The sequence below is a fragment of the Thalassophryne amazonica genome, chromosome 17 (assembly GCF_902500255.1).
Source record: "Thalassophryne amazonica chromosome 17, fThaAma1.1, whole genome shotgun sequence".
Classification (NCBI taxonomy): domain Eukaryota; kingdom Metazoa; phylum Chordata; class Actinopteri; order Batrachoidiformes; family Batrachoididae; genus Thalassophryne; species Thalassophryne amazonica.
In genome coordinates, this window is record NC_047119.1 from 9,638,764 (window position 1) to 9,665,360 (window position 26,597).

The 26,597-nt window shown below is 41.1% G+C and overlaps 2 protein-coding genes across 3 annotated transcripts; one reads left to right on the forward strand and one right to left on the reverse strand.

The window, feature by feature from the left end:
- btf3 (basic transcription factor 3) lies at positions 1–14,739 on the forward strand. Of its 2 annotated transcripts, none has more exons than XM_034191639.1 (6): positions 1–63; positions 8,702–8,770; positions 11,159–11,272; positions 12,433–12,634; positions 12,818–12,874; positions 14,248–14,739. In XM_034191639.1, the coding sequence occupies exons 2-6, from the start codon at positions 8,702–8,704 to the stop codon at positions 14,292–14,294; spliced, it is 489 nt and encodes a 162-aa protein (XP_034047530.1). In that variant the 5' UTR covers positions 1–63; the 3' UTR covers positions 14,295–14,739. The 2 variants fall into 2 exon arrangements, with proteins under 2 accessions (XP_034047530.1, XP_034047529.1); XM_034191638.1 differs by having other exon boundaries at positions 10–125.
- ankra2 (ankyrin repeat, family A (RFXANK-like), 2) lies at positions 14,508–26,597 on the reverse strand. Its single transcript, XM_034191637.1, has 8 exons — positions 25,987–26,597; positions 22,009–22,167; positions 21,857–21,922; positions 20,203–20,300; positions 19,986–20,111; positions 19,802–19,868; positions 19,616–19,696; positions 14,508–17,286 (listed from the first exon to the last, which is right to left on the reverse strand). The coding sequence occupies exons 1-8, from the start codon at positions 26,273–26,275 to the stop codon at positions 17,231–17,233; spliced, it is 942 nt and encodes a 313-aa protein (XP_034047528.1). The 5' UTR covers positions 26,276–26,597; the 3' UTR covers positions 14,508–17,230.

Sequence of the window (26,597 nt, forward strand, 5' to 3'; positions counted from 1 at the left end):
TTCCGCCCTCCTCTCTCTCTCGCTTCCATTTTGCACTCGCATGTGTCCGCTGTTAGTTTACAGGTCAGTGAGGAGCTTTAAATACGTTCTTCTCTTCACTGTTTTCTTCGATCCGACGGCAAGAGGTAAACGAAAGCTTTTTGAGACTAGATGGCCGAACTGTGGCGGGATTTGAAGCTAACAGTACTGACGGAGCATGAGAGTCTGCGAGTGACAGGCCGTCCAGTCTCTTAGCACAGGAGCTAAAGTTAGCCTCCGAGTGTCGGTACAAAAAGAAAAGAAAAAACACAAACCGCACCTTGTTTGGTTTGGCAGAATTAACCGACGGACGGTAACTTAACTTATACTAACGTGGCGTTACTGTTATGGCTTTATCTAAATTTTTGTTTCATTTGTGACGTCACTTGAGTCGGTTTGTGCCTCTTGTTGAAAACGAACACAAACTTGCAGGTTGGAATTCCTGTTCAATGACTCGGGAAAGCGTTCACAACTCCAGCTCTTACACCGTAAACGCTATCCAGCATGTCACGCTGAGGTTTAAAAAATAAAAAGACTTTGAGATATAATGGTAAATTGTGATTTAATTGGCAGCATGCTGGCTTCGTGGTTAGCACTGTTGCCTCACAGCAAGACGGTCATGGGATCGATCCCCACCTGTGGAGTTTGCATGTTCTCTCTGTGTTTGCGTGGGTTTTCTCTGGGTGCTCCGGCTTCCTCCCACATCCAAAGACATGCAGGTTAAACTTGGTTCACATGGCAGGATTTTAGAATTGTCTGTAGGTTTCCAAAACCTGAGAGACCATACACGTGGAGATAAAAAAAAAAAAAAAAATCATAGATCTAACAGGTTTGGTCATACAGTGTGTGGTGTGCAGCCACACGGTAAAAACAAAACACCACACACGAACAGATTTCACACACGAACATTCCCGGGTCAGACAGGAAATCTCACAAAATCTCTTCAGATTAAATGTGACTTCAGAGTAAACAAGTGGAGATACTTTGTGGATTATTTACAACAGAGAGAAAAAAAAATACAAAAAGAAAAGGTGTTCTTTAAAAGGAGTGAAGTCAGCGCAACAACCAGACTTCTGGTAAGCCATAACAGCTGTTTTGATTTTAGATTTCACTCCATGCGTCCGTCACCTCGCTTTCTGATTGGCTACACGCCACATTCAGCAAGTGGTGTTCTTGTTTGTAGTCGGGAGACGCCACACACACTGCGATATCGGGCCAAGACAATCCAACATGTTGAATATCCCTGATTTGTGATCGGAGTGCTCCTGACGTCCTTCCGAGCAGATCAGAGTGCTCTTAACGCACCACCCATGGCAGGAATATCTGATAAGATTATCTTTAGCGTCATCACGATTGTCAGGGTGTCCTTAAGATTGTCGGAAGGGGAAGACCGGGTCCGATATCGGCCTAATTATCTTGCTGCGTGAACCAGGCTTTAGGTGAATTGGAAACTTTATAATAGGAGGTTGCGGGCTTTACCCGAGTGCCCTCAGGTGGCCATTTTTGGCTGCTGAAAACATTGACGAACTCGATACAAATGCATGCAATTTGGTCACTTTTCAATAGAATCAGACTTGTCAGTAAAGTCAGTTTAATGTACAATGGTTCATGTTAGCTTGATCTATATATGTCATTGTTCCAGGCAATGATAGCTAATAGCTGGCTGTGAGAAGCAAGTTAGAGACAAAACCAAACCAGCTGATTGTAGTCGACAATCAATACCGCCCGAGCATGTTTTCGGCAGCCAGACGGTAGCGGAAATACGAATTCTCCCCTTCGGATTTGCCATTTTGCCGGAACTGATGTGTACCCACGCCCGTCTATTGTTCAGGTGTCCCTTGTAAAAGAGATCTCGATCTTAGTGGGACTAACCTGGTTGAAATAAAGGTTACGTTAAAAACAATTAAATGTAACTACCCACTTGTGAGACATTGAATGCAGGGTAAAAGGTCATCGATATAAAAGCTATGTGACAGCAGGCAGTTTTCTATTTAAAAAAAAAACATTGCACAATTTGAAGTAGTCAGTTGAAGATATGCTTAATGGAAATGCATGTATTTTGCAAAAAGTTGTAAATCTTGCCAAATACGTTTTTGGGCATTTTGGTACTGTGATGAAATATGGGTGTTGATTTAATATATTACACTAGACTGTTTGGTAGCAGGGGTGGTGGCCAAGTGGTTAATGTGCTTGGTTTCAGTTCAGAAGGTTCCGGGTTCAAATCCCACCCCTGCCACATTTCTCCATGTAATGTGGAGTTGTGTCAGGAAGGGCATCCGGCGTAAAACTTGTGCCAATTCAACATGCAGATCCACCTTGGATTTGCTGTGGCGACCCCAAGTGCAAACAAGGGAGCAGCCGAAGGGACTTACTTACACTAGACTGTTTGGTGGACGCACATTGAATACTCTGCAAGTCGCTCATGTAGAACACGCCTTGGGAGAGCAAAGCGTTTTAATGTGGACATGCTTGCTCTGTGTAACTACATGGACATGGCTGAATATATGGATAACGCTGCAGCACGTTTCTAAAGGTGCTTTGACGCTTTCATGAATTTGATCCACACATCTGCTGTGCCTGAGAGTAAACTCAGGCACAGTTGAATAATACTGTAAATATCTTTTAAAAAAATGCACATCAAATTTTCTGATTTTGTTTTTCCAAGTGCATCATGCAGCTGCATATTTGATAAATAAATACCATTGTATTATTGTAATAATAAGTAAAGGGCTGCATAAACCTAATTTTAAAATGTGGCATCCATCTGTTGCTCCTCATCAGTTAGTGCCATCATAAAATAAAGTTTTGATAATGAAAGCTTCACAGCAGAGATGTGAGCCTATTTTTCACTGTGCTACATGGAAGAAGGTATTTGCAGAAAAAAATTAGAAAATTTAATTTTGATGTGTTTTGCATTCTCTGAAATGGTTTTATTCACTGTCCTATCCAGGCTTCATTAGCTTGTGGCTGCTTGAGGTTGTTTGGCTAATAGGGTTGCCACAAACGTCTATTTTGATAGTCGACTAGTCAACGATTATTTTTGCAATTAGTCGACTAGTCGGATCATACGTAATTTCCTAAATTTAAGGCCTGCAGCATTTTCCGAGAAACGTCAGGGGATGAAAACATGAACATTTCCAAATCAGTGACTATTTCTTAGACTTCATTTACATCAACCATTCAGAAATACAAACAGTGTGGTACTTTATAGGAAATCTGTGTCAGGTAGGCAGTTCTCAAAAACTGAATGTCCATTCTGGAAGGAGACAAGTGAGGGAAGCCACCAAGACACAACTCTGGAAGAACTTTTGGCTTCTGTGAGTGGAGAAACTGGTAATAGTGCAACATTTTAATTTTATCTTCATTTTACATATAGTCTCAGCTTTTTCTGATTTGTGGTTGTTTCTGTTGCATTTCTAAAATTACAGAACTGCTTTAAAGAAAAGTGTGAACATTTTATTGTGTTTTAACTTTGTGGAGCAAATGCAAACACCAAACTCTTAGAAAGAAGGAAAAAAATACACAGATGTGCAGGCAAACTTTGATATAAACTGAACAGAACAATGTAGGCTGATTTGACTCCCCATATTTTTTGTATAAATAAGTCAGAATAAAATAAGAGGTAACTCACTTTGAAATAATTAAAACATATAGCTGCAGCTTATAATAACTTGAAAAATAACAAAAATCAGCAGCTTGTATTTTTATTCTGACTCCAGTTCATTTAAGTGTGATGAAGTCATTTTTAAAAGTAATGTTTTTCTCCTTATCAGTCATGTGTTGTGCTTGAACACTACATTAAGCTTAAGATTGAACAAATAAATAGCTTTGGAAAATAACAGCTGTTAAAGTTCAGAGTTCTCACCTGCTTTATGTGATCTGTGCATCTGAACATCACTGCAGCTTCTCCACAGCAGGGTTTTTTACCCGTGTATGTGTAATTTTTGCTCCGTTCATGTAAGGATATTTAACTGTTTATTTCATCTCATGATCTCATAAATTCAGTGTACGATGCGTACATGGTGTGAACAGGACGGTGCCATCAGAACCGCACGAGTAGAGAAAGTGCAGAGAAACGTAAAGGCAGCTCCACGGTTTGGCTCGGTATTTTTTATTTTTTTAAACATGTTCACTTGGGTTAAAATCCTCTTTCTCTGCTCCGCGCTCGCTGTCTCACGTGCACTGATGGTTCTCAGCAGAATGTAATGTCTCGTGCCTCAGTTCAGGAATCTTCCTCGCTCCCTCGCAGTCTACAATCAGTTGACTCCGCGCGCGCACACACACACACACACACACCCCGACAGCTCCTCCGGTAAACTGCGCATTTTAAACAGCTTTGAACAAGACGGCCACTGTTTTAATTGGCCGTCTTATCCAAATTTGAATGTCCAAATGACGGCAGGACGGCTCGCTGCCCAAAACTATGAATGGAGAGAAAAACAAAGACTTAAATAAAATAAACGACTCGTTGACTACTAAATTAGTTAGATGGTTTCAGTAGTCCACGTAGTCGTGACTAGTCAACTGGTTGTGGCAGCCCTATTGGCTAATTACATTTTCAACTGTGGATGGTTCAGCCTCATTGGTGGCATTATCACAATACAACACCTCTCTACGTGGCAAAGTTTACACACCAGTTCAGTTGTAGCTAAAGCCGCGTTCACAGATATGCATCTTATGCCTGGTTTACACGGCAAGATAATTACGCCGATTTTGGACCCGGTCTTCCCCTTCCGACAATCTTAAGGAAGCCCCAACTATCATGATGGCTTTAAAGATAATCTTATCAAATATTTTTGCCGTGTGCGGTGTGTTAAGAGTGCTCTAGTCTGCTCGGAAGGATGTCGGGGCCGCTCAGACTGCAAATTGTGGATATTCAGCATGTTGGATTGTCTTGGCCCGATATCCCAGCGTGTGTGGTCTCCCCCGACTGCAAACAAGCACGCAGCCTGCTGAATGTGATGTGTAGCCAATCAGAAAGCAAGGTGACGGATGCACCGAGCAGAATCCAAAATCAAAACGGCTGTTATGGCTTACCAGAAAGTCCATTGGTCGCGCTGTCTCAACTCCTTTAAACAACTCTTTTCTTTTTGTATTGTTTTTTTTTTCTCCATCAGAAATAGTCCACAAACTATTTCCGTTGTGTCTGTCCACCATGTTTGTTTACTCTGAAGACGCATTTAATCTCGAGAGATTTTGCAAGATTTCCTGTCTGACCTGGCGATGTTCGTGTGTAAAATTTGTGTAAATTTGTGTGTGGTATGTTGTCTTTGCTGTGTAGCTGCACATCACATACTGTACGACCAAAACTGTCAGATGTATTATTATTATTTTTTTTTTTAATCTCCGTATGTGGCCTCTCAGGTATTGGAAACCTACAGGCAATTTTAAAATCTTGCCATGTGAACCAGGCTTTAGTAACTCATCAGCAGTAAGCCTGAAGTAAGCAAAGTTTAATGATGTAATAAGCTGGTTTAGTGAATAGTGTTATGATCCCCGGGCGCCAAAAAAAGGCGACCTCTGCTCCTAACTGGCAATTAGGATGGGTAAAAATGCAGTGAACACATTTCATTGTGCAGGGAACATGTTCCTATGTGCATATGACAATAAACTTCTTTTAAATCCTTGAATCCTTGAATGATGGGATGCACCAGGTTTATAGTATACGACGTGCAAAAGTAATCATAGCACAACAGACACTTGACGTAATGGACACCTTAGCGCAAGTGGAAGTCCTCCAGGTGACATTATGGCACATGCAATAGTAATGTTACAGGCTGTCCAGAAATGCAAGGGATTACCAAATTAGGTCAAAGGTCATGATGGGGGTGTGGGGATGGTAACCTTTTTTAAAATTCAGTCATAGTTGAAAAGACTTGAAAGACTATGGCACAGTGAAGCAGTATTTCTGTTCACCGCAGACGCCCAGTGACACATGACCAAGAAATGCCGTGTAAAGCATGTAGTGACATGCATCCTGGGAGATCTTCATGAGAATAGCTTTTACACATGACCAGGAAATGCAGAGTAAAGACACAAAGTGTTTCCATCTTTTAGATTTAAAAAATGAGGGTGCAGGCTGTAACACTGTAGTCGTCCATCCATGATTGTTTTCTTGCGTTGGTTTCAATTAAATCACTTGAGATTGAGTCGAGAAAAAAAAAATGCATTGCACCCTCACCCTCTGCTGGACTAAAAATGGCAACATTTTCTCACCTTGCTTTTTAACAGTTGTCATTCTTTGCACACAGTCCATATGTTCTTGTTTTGTACCCTTCCTTTGCATTTGATTTTCCAACAGCATGAGATTGGAGTGTCTCATTACCATATTAAAAGTGTCCCTTAGACTAAATGTGACATTTGCTATAAACCATGAGCCTGACGTGGTTGAGTGTTAGACATCAGCAGTCCAGCTCACACCATCATCTGCTCTCAGCTGTTGATACATCACAGTTTGTGTTAAGATGGAATATTGTAGCTTTGCTGTTGTGTATAACTTTTAGTTATTATTACAGCAGAGTTCTCGATCATATTTTGGAATGCATTATTTTACTTTGTTGACTCAACAAAAATATAAACGCAACACTTTTGGTTTTGCTCCCATTTTGTATGAGATGAACTCAAAGATCTAAATCTTTTTTCCACATACACAATATCACCATTTCTCTCAAATATTGTTCACAAACCAGTCTAAATCTGTGATAGTGAGCACTTCTCCTTTGCTGAGATAATCCATCCCACCTCACAGGTGTGCCATATCAAGATGCTGATTAGACACCATGATTAGTGCACAGGTGTGCCTTAGACTGCCCACAATAAAAGGCCACTCTGAAAGGTGCAGTTTTATCACACAGCACAATGCCACAGATGTCGCAAGATTTGAGGGAGCGTGCAATTGGCATGCTGACAGCAGGAATGTCAACCAGAGCTGTTGCTCGTGTATTGAATGTTCATGTCTCTACCATAAGCCGTCTCCAAAGTCGTTTCAGAGAATTTGGCAGTACATCCAACCAGCCTCACAACCGCAGACCACGTGTAACCACACCAGCCCAGGACCTCCACATCCAGCATGTTCACCTCCAAGATCGTCTGAGACCAGCCACTCGGACAGCTGCTGAAACAATCGGTTTGCATAACCAAAGAATTTCTGCACAAACTGTCAGAAACCATCTCAGGGAAGCTCATCTGCATGCTCGTCGTCCTCATCGGGGTCTCGACCTGACTCCAGTTCGTCGTCGTAACCGACTTGAGTGGGCAAATGCTCACATTCACTGGCGTTTGGCACATTGGAGAGGTGTTCTCTTCACGGATGATGTGAAGGAGATGTGTTGCACTGCATGAGGCAAATGGTGGTCACACTAGATACTGACTGGTATCCCCCCCCAATAAAACAAAACTGCACCTTTCAGAGTGGCCTTTTATTGTGGGCAGTCTAAGGCACACCTGTGCACTAATCATGGTGTCTAATCAGCATCTTGATATGGCACACCTGTGAGGTGGGATGGATTATCTCAGCAAAGGAGAAGTGCTCACTATCACAGATTTAGACTGGTTTGTGAACAATATTTGAGGGAAATGGTGATATTGTGTATGTGGAAAAAGTTTTAGATCTTTGAGTTCATCTCATACAAAATGGGAGCAAAACCAAAAGTGTTGCGTTTATATTTTTGTTGAGTATAATACTGTTTTTAGAACTGGTGTGTTGCAGTTGCTTATAATCCCTTATTATACAGGGTTATAGACTTTTTCAATAGTGCTGACTAAATTGTACAGTATACCTAAGATGACAATCCAGTTTCTTTCTAGTTTCCACTCCTATACTGAATATGTCTTGCATGATAATGTTTAGTTTGTGAAAGTGTATATTATAGTGTCACCGGATTTTTAAAAGGGCTATTCTTGTATAATATTTGTCTTGATTGCGCTTGTACAAAAGCATTATCGTAAAACAGTTCTATGCTTTAAAATACCCCAAAATGTGACAAAATGGATCTAATTTTTCAGACAATTACCCCTCCCTGGACCCCTCTCTTACGTTGGATGCTCAGTCCTCAGATGAATGCTTGGTGACCATGTTGACCCATCCACCTTGTGCCAACCACTAAAATGTTCAGTCAAAAATATTTGTTTACACCAGCACCCATGACAAAGCTGTTCACTTCAGGTGAACTGGGACACAGCTGCTTTGGTCTTTAACGGCTTTAGAAGTTTTAATATTTACGCGTACAAGTTCCTTAAGTTCAACATGACTGTCATTAACCATACGATCATCGTAGTTACATATGGTGTTTTGATTTCTTTATTTATTTTTTTGGTCTGAGTTCAGTCAGTAAACTGGTAAGCATAGACATCACAAACAACAATTTTGCTACTTGATTTAAAGTCCTGTGTTCACAGCACAGCTGTCCCATTGAGGCCGCTAACCCGCCACAGTGTCCTCTCCAGCCTTCATTGGCATACTCATTTAAAAACTGGACGCGATAGAGAGAATTCACCTTTTAATCTGTTTTCAGATATACTGAAATAAAATGGTTGGTGAGAAGTATTATCTTATTATTTCAACGGTAAATGTGTGTGTAAAAGATTAGAATGTGCTAAATCCAGAGTCTGATTGTCAGTGATATCAGTTGTACCTGTGACAGTCTTAATGTGTGTTGTCTATTTCTTTTCTTTTTCCCCCCAGATGAAAGAGATAACTATGAATCAGGAAAAACTTGCTAAGCTACAGGCACAAGTCCGCATCGGTGGAAAGGTAAATGACACAATCACTGCATTAGTGCTGCATGATGGAACACCTTTGTGATGTGTGCATGTGCAATAGTCTGATGCACGGTCAAGACACATTAAATTACACGTCTTCCTATATTTTTTGTTTACAAAAAAACAAACTTGCACAGTTCTTCTGTCATTCTATGAGAGGTCTGATAAAACCTAATTTACTTGGACAAAAGTGTTGGATATATGCGGTTTGTTTCTAGTGAGTGATGTAAACCACAAGCAGTGTATTCAGATGCTTGTCTCTGCCTGTTAGTGGTAAACTCTGGGGAAACAGGTTTCTGGAAACAGGACTTGTATGCCAACCAGTCCACACCATTAACTTCAAAAGTATAATCTCGTAAGCTGTTTTACTAAGTTGTCCCCAAGTTCCTGCATGATAGTGGTATATGTTTTGGACTTTTATTGTGAAAAATTAGAATGATGGTTGTCCTTTTCAGTTGCTCCCGATTTTGGTTTGAGATCGCCAGAGTGGATACAGCCAGATCCGCATTGGTATTTGGCACAAGTTTTACGATGGATGTCCTTCTTGACACAAGTCTAGTTTTACCTGGAGAAACACACACAGCCCCTGGTGTTCCAAAGAGGTCTCCCATCCAAGTACTCACCAGGACCCACCCTGCTTTGTTTCTGAAATCTGACAGGATCAGGCTTACACAGAGCAGACTGGCTGCAGTGAAAGATCAGAATGGAAGGAGTGTATATTTTCTTTGCAGTGTATATACAGTGCATCCAGAAAGTATTCACAGCACTTCACTTTGTCCACGTTTTATGTTACAGCCTTATTACAAAACGGAGTAAATTAATTTTTTCCCCTCAAAATTCTACATACAATACCCCATAATGACAACATGAAAAAGGTGTTTTTTTATGGAAAAAAGAAATCGCATGTACATAAGTATTCACACCCTTTGCTCAATACTTTGTTGATGCAGCAATTAATTCAAGTCTTCTTGAATATGACGCCTCAAGCTTGGTGCACCTATCTTTGGGCAGTTTGGTCCATTCCTCTTTGCAGCACCTCTCAAGCTTCATCAGGTTGGATGGGACGTGTCGGTGCACAGACATTTTCAGATCTCTCCAGAGATGTTCAATCAGATTCAGGTCTGGGCTCTGGCTGGGTCACTCAAGAACATTCACAGAGTTGTCCTGAAGCCACTCCTTTGATATCTTGGCTGTGTGCTTACGGTCATTGTCTTGCTGAAAGATGAACTGTCGCCCCAGTCTGAGGTTAAGAGCGCTCTGGTGGAGCAGGTTTTCATCCAGGATGTCTCTGCACATTGCTGTATTCATCTTTCCCTCAATCCTGACTAGTCTCCCAGTTCCTGCTGCTGAAAAACATCCCCATAGCATGATGTTGCCACCACCATGCTTCACTGTAGGGATGGTGCCTGGTTTCCTCCAAACATGACGCCTGGCATTCACACCAAAGAGTTCAATCTTTGTGTCATCAGACCAGAGAATTTTATTTCTCATGGTCTGAGAGTCCTTCAGGTGCCTTTTGTCAAACTCCAGGTGGGCTGCCATGCGCCTTTTACTAAGGAGTGACTTCTGTCTGGTCACTCTACCATACAGGCCTGACTGGTGGATTGCTGCAGAGATGGTTGTCCTCTCTCCACAGAGGAATGCTGGAGCTCTGACAGAGTGACCATCGGGTTCTTGGTCACCTCCCTGACTAAGGTCCTTCTCACCAGATCGCTCAGTTTCGACGGGTGGCCAGCTCTGGGAAGAGTCCTGGTGGATCTGAATGTCTTCCATTTACAGATGATGGAGGCCACTGTTCCTGTTGAGACCTTCACAGCAGCAGAAATGGTTTTGTACCCTTCCCCAGATTTATACCTCGAGACATTCCTGTCTCAGAGGTCTACAGACAACATGGTTGTTTGTGCTCTGACTGTCAGCTGTGGGACCTTATATGTAGACAGGTGTGTGTGTGTGTGTGTGTGTGTGTGTGTGTGTGTGTGTGTGTGTGTGTGTGTGTGTGTGTGTGTGTGTGTGTGTGTGTGTGTGTCTTTCCAGATCATGTCCACTCAACTGAATTTACCCCAGGTGGACTCCAATTAAGCTGTAGAAACATCTCAAGGGTGATCAGTGGACACAGGATGCACCCGAGTATGAGTTTTATTGAGATTTATTTTTTAACAACTCTCATGCTCACAGTAATAAAACACAACTACCATGGGAAAATTACACATCTGTCCATAGTTTTACTTTATATTTGCTGTAATTTTTCTGTACCACATGGAAGAATCAGCTTTTGGCCCATTTAAACACTTTTGTCAGGTTATTCTAGTGAGCTGGATAAAGAAAATTATGCTTTACAAGAAACTGGTCTTCAACAGATCCATCTTTATTTCTCTTACAGGGAACTGCTCGTAGAAAGAAGAAGGTTGTACACAGAACGTCGAGTGCAGACGACAAGAAACTCCAGTTCTCCTTAAAGAAACTCGGCGTCAACAATATCTCCGGTATTGAAGAGGTAGGCAAAGACTTTTGTCATACTTATTTCCTGTGTTGATGCAGTGACAGTTGTTTTCTGGATTTTGAGTGTGTTTTGTCCTGGAAAGATGACGTGGTCGTGCATTTAATCAACGCCACCTGTAAATCCCACACACCTATATTCATGTCGGCTTTGTGTGAGGTTTTCATGCTCACAATGTTCGAGGATAAGAAAAAGATCTGCCCTGCTTCATTGTTGATGGAGAAGATGGTGGCCTTCATGCATTGCCATGTTTTAGAAGAGTAGCTGATCGATTTGATCATCCCTCCAAACACACTGTGGTCACATGGAGAATGCTGTCAGAATAGTGCTGAGTGCAAGTCACTTTGACAGCTGGTGAGCAGTCACAGACAGGAGCTCTGAGTCTGGTCAGTGTTTCACTTTTCGAACTTAGAAGATAATTTGTTAATAAAAGCTGTGAAACGTTAACTCCAGCAGCTGCTCTTATCACTGTGTGATGCTAATGTTGGCTTGTTTAGGCTGTGTGTGTGTGAAGCTCAGAGTTATGTGCAATATTGTTGAACATCTTGTGCAGATGTTTCGGTACTCTGGCAAGATAATTTCCTTCGGGATGAATAAAGTTGATCTTATTCATGTGATGTAGTAATTCTACTTCCGGGGACAGCCCCATTATCACCCAGTCACCCGTCTGTCCCCATCAGAAACACGGCGCTTTGAGTTTTTGGGTCAATTACACAGCAAACAAAGCAAAAATGCAAAGAAAAAGTGAAGATTTGGTGGAAAGTAGATGTGTTGTGGTTTGATTACGACCCAGAGCTCAAACATGTTGAGGCAATTGTGCAACCGTCAGTGAGAGACCTCAGCTACTCTGTCAAGGTGTGTATGTATCTCTTAACACTTACTGACACAACCTCTTCCATTTACTTCGTCTTCTCTTCTCCACCGGGAACTGAAAAAAATTTTCACTTTTTGCGACTGCTTCGGTGATTGCAGCCGAAAATAAAACGGTACACCATTTTTCTGTTAGAAGTGATAGTGTTTGTGCAGGCTGTCCCCGGAAGTGGTCAAATCCTGTGATATCACGCAGGGGTTCAAACAAGACTGCGCTGCCCCATTACTGTGGTAAATTGTTTTTCCTCCAGTACTGCATGTTATTTTCAGCTTGTGCTCTGTTACAGGTTAATATGTTTACAAATCAAGGGACAGTGATCCACTTCAACAATCCCAAAGTGCAGGCCTCCCTCGCAGCCAACACCTTCACCATAACCGGCCACGCCGAGACCAAGCAGCTAACCGAGATGCTGCCAGGCATTCTGAACCAGCTGGGAGCCGACAGCCTGACGAGCCTCAGGAGACTCGCCGAGGCGTTGCCCAAACAGGGTCGGTCACTTATATCACATGTTGCGAGAACACAATAGATTGTCTGCATTTTCTGTTTAGCAAATTTTTTGGGGGGGGGGACTTGAGTTTCCAGGATGTGGCATTGATCGAATCATTTATTTACAAGAACTAGATGTCTAAACTGCTCTTGTAGCTTCTCACAGACCATTTCTGCTCCTGCAGCCATAGATGGAAAAGCTCCAATTGCAGCAGTAGAAGAGGAAGATGACGATGTTCCAGGTGAGTCTCATTTACCCTTAAATCCAACTGTCCATGCTGACCTATTTGAATTAGAATCCGTTTCCGATGTTCATTATATCAGATTCGTTGGCAGTCTTTTGAGTGGAAACATGCTTTTTTTGTAGCTCTTCATTTAACAAACCACAAGCATCTTTGTTCACACACGTGCCTCAGCAGCCTACATGTATAAGTCAACATTGCATTAGACTCTGAAATCGGAATGCACCTGGGAAGAGCTAAAGGAGTGATGAAGTTGTTGGACGTTTCCAAGTCTTTGGCGTCCTCGTGGTTCCTGTCCTGTATTGTTGTGAGAATTGGATGGTAACGAGTGACCGAAGGTGGCGACTGGGTGTCTTTGGTACTCGGTCTCTTTAGAGGATCCTTGGGTACCACTGGAATGACTTTGTATGAAAGGAGAGCTTATTTAGGGAGTATTACACGCATTGTGAGGGTAACGTCAGCTTTGTCATTTTGGCCGTGTGGCTCATGTCCTTGGATGTGATCCAGCACGTAGATGCCTGAGTGTTGAGGATCGTAGTGAGTGAGTGCAGGATAAATATGGTGTCATGCAAGCATTCATGTCAGTGGCTCCACCCTTTTTGCTTGAGGGGGGTACAGTGAGCTGGATCTGATTGGACAAACGTTTTACACCAAATGCCCTTTCTGAAGCAACTCCAGGTGTGTATGGAGGATGGGGCACAGGTGCTCTTGAACCAGGAACTTGTTGTGGAAGCATAGACTCGAGCTACTTGCAGTTCCATTAAAAGCCAGTATATTCACCTTTACATGAGAATGGTTCTTTACATCTGCCCTACATTTGGGCATGAAATTGGACAAATGTGTTTAATTTGGGGTTTTCCCAGGATTTCAGTGCCTGAACCTTCAGGTTTCACTAATGTAGCAAAATGACTACATACGTACTCAGCGTGACCTGATGACACAGAGTGAGCAGCCGTTGCCATCATGTTGTTGTTGGCGTTAAGTTTCCCTTTTGTCCTCCTACTGAAGGAACATGTTTATCCAGTCCTTTTGGATTGTTTCCATTTTAACCCTTGAGCCTTTGAGGCAAAATTTTGGAAGGCAGATTTCTCGCATTTCATGGAGTAATTGAAACCATCTTTTGATGTTCTCCACCATCATTTTGACAGCTGCTTTCAGTGGTTGAAAGGGTCCTCAATGTCAAGCACCTCTCAGATTTTGTGGGAGTGGGAAAGATGAGCAAAGACTTTAGATTGCACCTGGTATCACATTCCAGATAAACACACTTTTCCTGAACTGTGCTCTGGCACTTCAGAGGGTCATTTGTGCAGATGGTCGTGTTTTTCTCCCCTACTCAATCTGTTGACTCTTACTTATGTCTTTTGTTGTTGCAGATCTGGTGGAGAATTTTGATGAAGCCTCGAAGGATGAGGCTAACTAAAGGAAATGGGACTGACGCGTCAAAACTTGACAGGACCATGTGGGCCACAAGATGGTTCTTCGTCAACTTAGAAATTGCAGAAACTTGCAACAAACTCAAAGTACCCGAGAAGACGAATACTCATTCAATCACATTTTGGCTGTGACCATCTTCTAATATCTGTGACATCTAGACGAAGTATTTGCACATCAGTGATTTAACTCATTTTCTGTACAACTCTTGTACTAATAATTAGGGAAGCCGCTTTATTATTAAGTAGGGTGTTCATTCCAGCACGTTTGTCACCAGGCTCTGCAAATGCTCTTTGTGCTCTGTATGACTAGTTAGGGAGTGTGCAAAATGTGTTTATTGCTACTGTTGTGCATCTGTTGCCATGTTACTGAACCCAAGACCTTGTGGCCTCGCTGAACCCACCGTATCTGGAATAAACCTTTGCTACTGTTAAGAAGTTGTTGGAATGTAACTTCTTCAACCTTAAAAGTTGCCCCTTTAGATTTTTATCCATCTGCATGGAATTAAATGTATCTTGGTGTTCCAGATAGAAGCTGTAGGGTTAAGTATTGTTAGTAGTACTCTTAGGTTCTTCAGCAAAAATACTTGTTACTGGTTGAAGATGTCTTTATAAGTTTAGGCCTTGGCTTGTGTGTATAAAAGAAATGGGCCCTCCCATTCCACTTACAACTCAACCATGAATGGTATTACCTTGTAAAAACCCAACTAAAAAGGGCATGTAATGAGGAAAAACTGAATGTAAAACTTGCCTAAATTTGCATCAGATCATTTTGGGTGGCAAAAAAGCAAAAAAAAAATTGTCAATGCAATGTAGTAGAGTTGGAACAACTGATTGTAATTGTGCTGTGACAAGCTAGTACCCGACAACTTGACTGATTGTCGTAGTCGATTAGCCTGTTAATTCAAATGGTGTACATTCCCACAGTTTAAGGGTAAGTCTAACAAAAGTACTAATTCAAGTACCTATTTTTATTGCTTTAATGTTCAGTTTAGATACTAATAATTTCCAGTGGTTGATATACAATACCCCCTGATTTCATCATAATTTGGTTGTTTTTGCTACTGCACTTGAGGACATTTTCAAAGTTATTGAGTGACCATGTCTTGAATTAATGGTGTATGGTGTAGCGGCTGTTCTCCCTCTCCAATCTGCATTGTTTCTGTTGTGACTCCCACTCGTTATCCTCAAGATGCAAACACATGATCTTCGGCGTGGGAGGCAGATGCTTTGACCAGTGGGCGCTGGTGTTGAGTGGTCACCTGATTTTTCAGTAAATGGTGCACCACAGTACAAGTCATAGGGCCTCCCAAACTAGTAAAAAAAAAAAAAAAAAACTCATACTCTTCAATGTCACAGCAGTCTCCCTGAGGTGAGGAAAATTCTTTTGGTTGATATATACGGACAGAATCCTGGGCGTGGGTTTGTTTAATGTGGGAATGTCATTACACTCCAACAAACAGGTGGCTCTGGACAGATACTTAGCCAGGTCTGATGGCTGGGAAATCCCAGACGATGGGGGTCTGAGGACCTGCTGCAGCCTTCATGTACCTTCACAGCGGTTGGGTTACAAGCCATCACCTCCTCTGCCTGATATGCTGTTGGACTTCTTGTTTCACCAGAGGCCCGTTAGCTGTCTCTTGTTCAGGGTTCCTGTTGGGCCTTTGTGGCTACTAGAGCAGCCATAGTGCACACAAGGTCCCCAATATATTTCACCCCAACAGGCGATCCTCTACTTGATCTGTTACTCAGGTGCCACGATGTGAACGAGGGGTTGGATTTTGTCACCCTCTGGAAAATACTGTACTCTTGCTTAATGGAATCCATGACTAATGAAAACCAACTAGCTAAGTACCATTAGTTATCATCCATTACCAGGTGTACGACTCAGTAAGCCTACTGTGATGGTCAGAGTCAGCTTGACTGCAGTTCCGACTGATTATTCTTCATAGATTTACACAAACTGCAAAACATTACATACAGTCTAGACAAGCATTTTCTGTCTGCAGCAGCTAGAAAAACCTTTAATCCTTTCACACAGATGAACTGGAGAAAAAAAATGCTTCATTTGCAATTATAAACAGTTTGTCATTTTCAGTTTATAATCACAAATTCTGTACGCAGCAATAATCATTGATACTGAGGTTGACAAGTTATTACAAGATGGTATAAAACACAAGCACCCTTGTACAGTGGCAAACTACACATCGTAAAACATTTGAGATCTTTAAATTAAAAAAACACGACATGAAAATCACAAAGAAAACTGTGTCCACGAAATATTAAAGATCTGTCAAAGTAAATGAGCAGCTTTGTTGGCATAAGGAAAAAAAAAAAGATTCAGTCTCTAGTCACGTTTTACTTTGCCGACTGCACTGCACATGACTGAGGCTTAGAAATGTTAACTACAAAATGTTTTACCGACCTCAACTCCTACATTTCTGACCAACTGCTAAAATACAATCTAGATGTAATCTTGCCAGATAATGTTCCAATGGGAATCTTAAGGATAGTTTGCCAGACTTTAATTTTAAAAGATTACTTTTTGCAGTAAAACAAATGACTACAAATGTCATTCTTTTTATGCTTCTTACATTGAGGTCATATACTTTAAAGAAAGGCAAACATACAGTCGGCATTGTACATCAGGTGGAGTGCAAAATGGGTTTTTAGCAAGTGTCAGTTTCAGCCAAATTACAATTACTGTCAAACAAATTGACGTGGATAACTTTCATGCTTTACTCTCATTCTTAAAACAAAGCAAAACTGCTTAAAAGAGCACAATGAACATTAAAATTCACACAGTTTAACACTTTCTTAGCATCTTGACCACGAACGTAGGTAAGGTGCGCCGCTGAATGGGAGATAATGCTTTAGTGGGCAGGCCACATGACCGTCCGGAGCCCAGACTCCAGTGGGTTTGAGCTCACTCTCTGATTCCCATTAGTAACTTCAGTAAGTGTGCCTCCATCACCTGTTGAACTAAAAAAAAACAAAACAGCAATTTAATGGGGAAAGTCTGATGGCTGAGCGGTCCAGTCTCTCATCATACCATGCTGTAATAATCAGATAAAAAGACTTAGCACTGATTTCACTCTGAGGTCCAAAGATGTGTTGGTGACAGTGAAGGAGCAGTGGTGTGGCCAGATCTATTTGACTAAAAACAAAACAACCTTTAAGTTGAAGGCTGATGAGCTATAAGTTGTCAAGAGTGATGATAAAATCAGCCTCTTTCTAAGGAGGCTAAGTGGATAACCAAAATGACATCATGACTTGCACCTTTAAGACTCCGCAAATAGCCAGCCAGTTTACAATACTGAGGGTGGCACATCAGTTTCAGGGGAGGCCCGTGCCATCCTGTAAAAATATAATTTCCACTATTTGAATGTGATGTATTGTGCTTCTTCTGAAATAATATCTAAATTTGTAATGTGTCTTTTACCTTTATTGAAAAGATTGTTTTGTGTGCATGTTCACTGGTTTAAAATAAAAACAATTACATGGCTGAAAAATATGTTTTTACAACACTACTGAAAAGTGTTCCTTTAAGATTTAAAAACAAAAAAGAGCAGAAGGAGCAACAGCTGACATACTGGATGAGGCAGTGCTCTGAGAAGTAGACTGTAGCACTTCTTGTTATTCTGGTACTTGTATTTACTGTTGTACTCAAAATAGCAGTGTGTTTAAAAAAGTAAGTAAAGCTCAAAATCTTTACAATAGCTTTTATTTTCATACATGTAAAGGCATTGGGGACACTGCACAGTCTACTCCAAATCAGAACATGGAGAACAGTTGATTAAATGTGTTACGACTCTACAGAATGTGAAGAATAGCAGTCTACATTTTAATTTACAAACTTTTACTATATGAAGTGAAAAATGCTTTTAAGATTTATCTTTCCTGTGAATCAGTGAACTAATATTTACGTAGTTGTATAACCAGTGTTTCTAAGAACTGCTTCATATCTGTGGTGCATTTTACAACTGCTCTCCATTTTTTGGTTTCACTCCACACGTTTTCTACTGGATTAAGGTTTGAGGATTGGGCTTGCCACTCCATAACGTTAATCTTGTTGGTCTGGAATCAAGATTCTCCTCACTTCCTGGTGTGTTTTGCGGTCGTCTTGTTGAAACACCCATTTCAAGGGCATTTCCTCTTCGGCATAAGGCAGCATGAATTCTTCAAATATTTTGACATATTCAAACTGATCCATGATCCCTGGTATGTGATAAATAGGTCCAACACCACAGTGTGAGAAACATCCCCATATCCTGATGTTTGCGCCACCATGCTTCATAGTGTACTGTGACTCGAATTCACTTTTGGGGGGTCATCTGACAAACTCTGCAGCCTCTAGACCCAAAAAGAACAATCTTGCTTTCATCAGTCCACAAAATGTTGTGCCATTTCTCTTTAGGCCAGTCAACGTGTTCTTTGGCAAATTCTAATCTCTTCAGCACACTGTTTTTTCAACAATAGGACTTTGTGGGGGCTTCTTGCCGATAGTTTGGCTTCACATAGGCATCTTCTAATTGTTACAGTACTCACAGGTAACTTTAAACCTCCTTTGATCACCCTGGAGCTGATCATTGACTGAGTACTGCCATTCTGGTTCTTCTTCGATCCATTTGAACAGTGGTTTTCCATTTTCTTCCACATTCTTCTAGTTTTTCTTGCCATTTTAAAGCATTTGAGATCATTTTAGCTGAGCAGCCTATCACTTACTGCAGTTCTTTATGTTTTCGCCTCCCAGTTGACTTTATAATCAAGGTACGCTGTTCTTCAGAACAATGTCTGGAACGACCCATTTTACTCCGATTTTCAGAAAGAAATGCACAACAACCAGCATGTACAACATTTTCTGCCTTCGTCCTTAAATAAGGGCCACTTGTTATGGTCACTGAAAGAAAAATGCAGACACTGCTTTTTTTTTTTTTTTTTAAGTACTGCCTAATATTCCTTTTTCTTCACTTTCTATAAACTAATAACAAATTTGATTAAATTTTCTTCATGTTCTGATTTGGAATAGTGTTCCCAACGCATTTGCGTGTATGAAAATAACAGCTATTATAAGGACGTAAAGTTTTTACTCACTTATTTAAACACACTGCAATTAATTTGAACACAGCGGTACATTTATGCATTTACCAGGAGCACCGTGGAACTGCAGATCGGACCTTCAGTCAGGATGCTATTTGAAACTAATGGAATTCACCTACAATGAAAATCCTACCTCTTAAATTTATTCAAAAATTGTATTTGTAACAACAATCTGTTTCTTCACCATATATGTAAGTTTATTTATACACACCATTCCGATGGCCCATAGCCACAGCCATGTCCATCGCATTGAAGCCAGAATCTGACTCAATGGTCGGGTCAGCCCCGTTTTCTGTGAGGGTAGATATTTGTATTAGACAAATGCATAATATTGCTTGAATCATTACATACACACTGTAATTTTACCTCAAGATTTGAACAAAAGATACGGCCTCACCTAATAAAATTTCAACACAGCGTACGTGGTTCCCATGGACAGCGTAGAGTAAAGGCGCTCCCCCATTCTGAAAACCACAAGGGGAGCAATATAAGAGGCCACATAGTAGAAACCAAAGCCTGTATGTCTTCACCCAATACCAAGACCAATGGTGCACTTCCAGTTAAAGACCTTCTGTTCTTACCCAGTCATATTCATTGACATCCACACCACAATCAATGAGCATCTTCACAATATCCGTGTACCCCTTACTGCAGGCCAGTGACAGCGCACTTTCCCTGCCCTTGGCCAGGAGGTTGGGGTCAGCACCCTAAAAAGAATGATGTTGAATACCATGAAGATAATAAAGAGCGTGTTTAAAGAGATCTGACTTAAAAGCTTGACTTAATATTTATTCCTACATTTTGGAGCAGAAACTCAACAATGGCTATTTGTCCATGTGCAGCTGCCCACATCAAGGGGGTAAAGCCTTCTTCATCTTGAAGATTGATCACAGTCTCTATGACATATAAAAAGAAAAGTCAGTCATTGCTTAGATCAGCAACTAAAGCAGCCAACAAAATTAAAAACTGAATACCATTTGATGTAGAATTTGTTTCAGCACATGAATCAAGTAGAGCAAATTTACTTCACCAACTGATCAATTATTTGATCAACAACAAAATAATGAACTCTTTATAACTGGAAAATCACTTGTAAAAAATTTAAGAAAAATGGCATTGGTCGAGCAAAATGTAGAACATTAAACCGTCAGCTTTGGCTTTAGAAAATTCCAAGGATAGTTTTTGATTAAACATTTTTAGACATTTAATAGATGATGTGGTAACATTTACAGCAGGGGTGCACTGATTGACAGTGAGTTAACCGTTTAGTCATCATTTGTTAATGTGTTCATATTAATAAGGTAATAAGCATTAACTAACAGTGAATTAAGATTTAACAGTTTAGTAATCATTTGTTAAAGTGTTCATGTTATTTAATACAGTAATAAGCATGAACAAACAGTGAATTACAAGTTAACTGTTTAGTCATAATTGTTAACATGTTCATGTTATTTAATGCAGTAATAAGCATTAACCAACAGTGAAATAAGAGTTTACTGTGTTCAGTAAATATTTATTAATGCTATTCAGTATCTTTACAAATAAGTAAATAATGTATAAATTAATACCTTTGTTAACACACCATTAATAAATGTTTACCCAGCAGGTAACTCTCAGCTAACTCTCCCCTGCCTCCATGTCAGCTCCATTAAGGACAGACAGACAGAGGGCCCTTGGGTGTCTTGGGTCTCTGACTGATTCCATACGTTACATTCACCAGTGAGGTGATGATGTCCTTCCAGCTTGTCTGTCAGTGGGACATTTCAAAAGGACAAGAGCAGTTCTTAATGAAATTTGGTGGAGAAGTAGGCCTTGGGTCAAGGTAGAGTTAATATATTTTTTTGAGTCGGCTCAGATGTTTAAGGGTCTTTATCTCCTAGTTGCTCCTGGTGTGCAGTAGAGCACCAGTTCATGGCAGCACTCTGCCATCTGTGTGAGTGTGTTTGTGAATGAGTGAGCATTACTGTAGTTTTTTGACTGTCTGCTTCTAACGGAAAAGCACTATATAAATGCAGTATCAATAATCAGGTATTGACCTTTAATCCTGATCACAGAACTAATCTGTAATCCTGATTAAAGGATCAAAGAAAAACAGACAGACCCATGGACCCAGTAGAGGTTCAAAGATTTCAGAGCAGGATCATAGATTTGATGAAAGATGAGGGCACAGCATCAAAGATCAGTTATCAGGAACAAAGCTCAGGATCAAAGATAAGGATTGGTTTCATGGGTCAGTAATCAGAAACAAAGGTGAGTGATCACCTTTGACCATGTTAACAGCTGGATCTTGACTGAGATATGCACTCTTCTACCTTTGGGTTTTAGACAAGGCTCTGGGAAATTATGATGAACATTTTTTAATAGTTATAACAATCAACTAAAATTCATATTTTGAGTTGCTTTACTAAAACATGACAATAACAATTACTCATTACCTGGAAAAGTTGCCTACCTTGTTCGATCCTGCTAGCTAGAAACACCATTTCTCCTTGGGCTGCTAGTTGGTGAATTGACAGTGCTGAAAAGGAAAACATGACTCTTTCAACAAATCCAGTGAACGAATGACGCCAAAACATTTTAATTTCAAACATCTATGGTACTTACAGTGCACCAGAAGGGGTGTGGAGGAAACCTCGTTGCCTCTGTGTTTATTGGTGAGTGTGGTGGACTGCTTGATGGGGGAGAAATGTTTGGTGGTAGATGGGGTGTAGACATGGCGCACCTGTATACCAGGTGAGGGCGAGGTCTGGATATTACACTCAGCTGAAAGAGAAACGGTGGTATGAACGCTCTTATCTTCTTAGTTACACCATCATAAGTAATTACCTCAGTACAACATCATAATGGAGTTGGAACACTGAAGATGTGCTCATAGTGTCGACTTTCAGATTTAATTCTGGAGTTTTACAAAAATATCTCAATCTGTATTAGTCTTTTTTATTCACAGTATCTCCATTTTTAGAGCTCATACGTAACTGGACAAATCAAATATAATGATTATTCATATAAATAGTCACTTTTACATCCAGTTCTTGTTAAACAGAAGGATTTCCAAATCACTGAATACATTTTGGACTTTATTTACATCAATTCTTGAGAAATACAAATAATATTGTACTATATGGTAAATCTCTGGAGGAGGGAGTTCTCAACTATTTCAAAAAGAGAATAGTGAGGAAGCCACCAAGACACTGAGACAACGGTGATAAAAAGCCTCCATGGCTGTGACTGGAGAAATTGTACATTGTGCATCTTTTGTATGTTGCATCACCAGTTATGAAGCTTCATAGTGGAGTGATTTTCTTAAAAAAAAAAAAAAAGAAGACATGAAATTTCAGCCATAGCACACAGAAGACTCGAGCCTAGATTCAATCCATTTTCTTGAATGAAAGTTCTTCTCCATGTATGAAGCTGTGACTGGTGATGCAACAGACAAAAGTTGTATGATGCAAAATTTCCTCTGATTATAGCCACAGAGGCCTGCCACTCCTTCACATCTGTCATGGCGTTTTGGTGGCTTCCCTCACTCATCTCCTTCTTGCATGGTCAGTGAACCTTTGTTTACTGTCTACTGGAGACAGACTTACCATGAAGTACCATACTGTTGGGCTGGAATGATACATCATATATCGTGATAATCGTATAGTGGGTCTTGTTTTGAACTGAATCCTTTTTTGAAGTGAGTTTCGTGATACCACGAAAAGTCCAGTACTGCATTCACCCTACTGAGGTTTCAAATCCCGCAAAATTTAAGAGTTCGCCGCTCTGGGAGATCTCAATAACATTGAGAAATGCATTGAGTCGGTCTGTTAAGGCTGCACTTTAACCGCTGCACATAGACAACAGCATTAACATCGCAACATAAAACTCTGTATATTGTGCCTAAAACTCTCTTGAATATATTATCTGGGTTTTTAGATGTTGTTGTGTTTGTTTATGTAAACATGCGAGAAGCCCAGGTTGTTTTTCCGTTACTTTCAATGGGAATCGCTGTGAGCAGCAATCGCTTCCTGTTCATGTCATTCTGGGGGAAAGTGAAGTTTGCTCTTTAACGCCCTGCTTATTGTCCTTTACAACACTATTTGTCCTGTTTGTTCCAGAGTAATATATATGTCTGAAATTTGGTTAAACGCAAGTTTAATGCAGCAGACGTGGAATATGTGGAATATTTGTTTTACCAAGTTTTCAGGGTCTCATACATTCAGTCTCTTATAAATGTTATGAAAGGCATAAAACAATTACATTTTGGTAGTATAATGTTTGCAATTGTTGTCATGTGGTTTCCCCATGTTGTTTAGACTGCAGCGACTCTGTGGTGTGCAAGGGATTATGGGATATCTCAATAAAGGGTTTTCAATCACGTGACCGATTTGCTGCAGGACGGGTGCTGTCTCCATTCTGGATTACAAGGAGGCTGGCGCGTGACAGAAAAATGGAGAGAATGTACGGTTATTACGATATTACTATTTATCATGACAGATGTGTAGCAGTTGGTTCAGTGGATCCGTATCTTATACCAGATAGTGAATTTAGTGGTGATGTAACGAACTGGCCGACAGTGTCACACTGCAATATTGTGAACTAGGAAGCTGCCGACCAGGTCAGCCTTGCCGGCCTCCTGCAGAGCATCACAGCGGAGCTCTGAAAGCGGAGGTCGTCTTGAAGTCCTGAGCGATTTCTCTCACCAGGCGCTAGAAGGGCAGCTTGCAGATCAGCATCTCGGTGCTCGGGGACCACAATATAAATAAACATCCGTATTGGAAGCATTCTTGTGTTATCCTCGGCTGTATTTTTATGTATTCTTATATCATTTTATTGCCGAATAAAATAAAATAAAATTCTGGTAGCAGTGGATTTCTGTTAGCAGCGGCTCTCTCTCAGCGCCACGGTGCTGTGAGGCTTCTTCACACCGACGTTGAAGCTTCTGCAATTGTTCACCAAATGCACGTAGCATATCACAGCGGCCACCGCGTCGTAATCCAGAATGAGTGCGGGACACAAAATGACGTGACTGATACGTCACATGAAAACCCTCTATAGGGCGAATGGAAGAAGTAATGATGTCTTGCAGAAAAATCATCAATGATTTATATAATACACAAACAGGAAACAGACAACAGGTTTGTTTCTTTAAAGTCAAACATTCACTACAGATTACTTTCTACATAATTATTGTGAACAGCCAGCGATGTAATTATGTATCATGATACGAGGGCTGTCAATAAAGTAACGGTCCTTTTTATTTTTTTCAAAAACTATATGGATTTCATTCATATGTTTTTACGTCAGACATGCTTGAACCCTCGTGCGCATGCGTGAGTTTTTCCACGCCTGTCGGTGACGTCATTCGCCTGTGAGCACTCCTTGTGGGAGGAGTCGTCTAGCCCCTCGTCAGAATTCCTTTGTCTGAGAAGTTGCTGAGAGACTGGCGCTTTGTTTGATGAAAATTTTTTCTAAACCTGTGAGACACATCGAAGTGGACACGGTTCGAAAAATTAAGCTGGTTTTCAGTGAAAATTTTAACGGCTGATGAGAGATTTTGAGGTGATTCTGTCGCTTTAAGGACTTCCCACGGTGCGAGACGTCGCTCAGCGCTCTCAGCCGCCGTCGTCAGCCTGTTCAAGCTGAAAACCTCCACATTTCAGACTCTATTGATCCAGGACGTCGTGAGAGAACAGAGAAGTTTCAGAAGAAGTCGGTTTCAGCATTTTATCCGGATATTCCACTGTTAAAGGAGATTTTTTTAATGAAAGACGTGCGGATGGGTCCGCGCGTCGGGACGCAGCCACCGCGACGCTCCGCCACAGGAAAAACACCTCTGTTGGAAGCCTTAAGGACAAGTTGGAACATGTCCTGCTGTTAAACAATTTCTCATATACTCACTCAACTGAAAGCCACCAAAAGCCGCCTGGATTTTACAAATGGTTATCAACACGGAGGTGTTTTTTTTTCCTGTGCCGTCCGCACGTCTTTCATTAAAAAAATCTCCTTTAACAGTGGAATATCCGGATAAAATGCTGAAACCGACTTCTTCTGAAACTTCAATAGAGCCTGAAATGTGGAGGTTTTCAGCTTGAACAGGCTGACGACGGCGGCTGAGAGCGCTGAGCGACGTCTCGCACCGTGGGAAGTCCTTAAAGCAACAGAATCACCTCAAAATCTCTCATCAGCCGTTAAAATTTTCACTGAAAACCAGCTTAATTTTTCGAACCGTGTCCACTTCGATGTGTCTCACAGGTTTAGAAAAAATTTTGATCAAACAACACGCCAGTCTCTCAGCAACTTCTCAGACAAAGGAATTCCGACGAGGGGCTGGACGACTCCTCCCACAAGGAGTGCTCACAGGCGAATGACGTCACCGACAGGCGTGGAAAAACTCACGCATGCGCACGAGGGTTCAAGCATGTCTGACGTAAAAACATATGAATGAAATCCATATAGTTTTTGAAAAAAATAAAAAGGCCCGTTACTTTATTGACAGCCCTCGTAAGTATCACATCATGGAGCTAGTGTATCATTTCCACCCTTGTGGTGGTTTGTCACTATCCAGACACTTAGGGATATGACCGTAGGTCTCCTCACCTTTGAACAAAACAGAAGCCACCTCCAGATCAGAGTTGACCTGGTCTTGGATGTTCTTGCTGTCCTCCTCGTTGAGCGATTTGACAAATCTTGAGCAAACATTCATGTCAAAGCGGTTGGGGAGGATGAACTTGATGCCCATGGCCACATTTTGAGCAGTTGCATCCTCCGGGTTGGCACCGACTGCCTGCTCGGTCTTGATGGCACTGATGTCAGACATGACACAGATCCTGTTCATGTCCTCAGAGACCAGGGTACAGTCTCCTGTCCTGTCTGAAGCCGAGTCCATCCTGCTCACCCAGCTGCCACACTCACATTAAACTGCACTCACACAACGGCCGAGCGAGAGGAATTATTTTTAGATGACAACGTCACAAATAAACCTTCACTTCATATATCATATTACCGACCTTACCTACGGCTAACAGCCACTTAGCAGGCTAGCTGTGTTAGCTTACACGGCGAGGTCAGCAAGAGATACTAACAAAACGGAGTTAATACATACATACATTATTCCGAAACAAAACGGCAAACGTCTTTCTCGAAAAGGCATTTTAACCCCGTTAAGTTATATCATCATACACACATCTCCCCTTTTTTTTTTTGCGGTG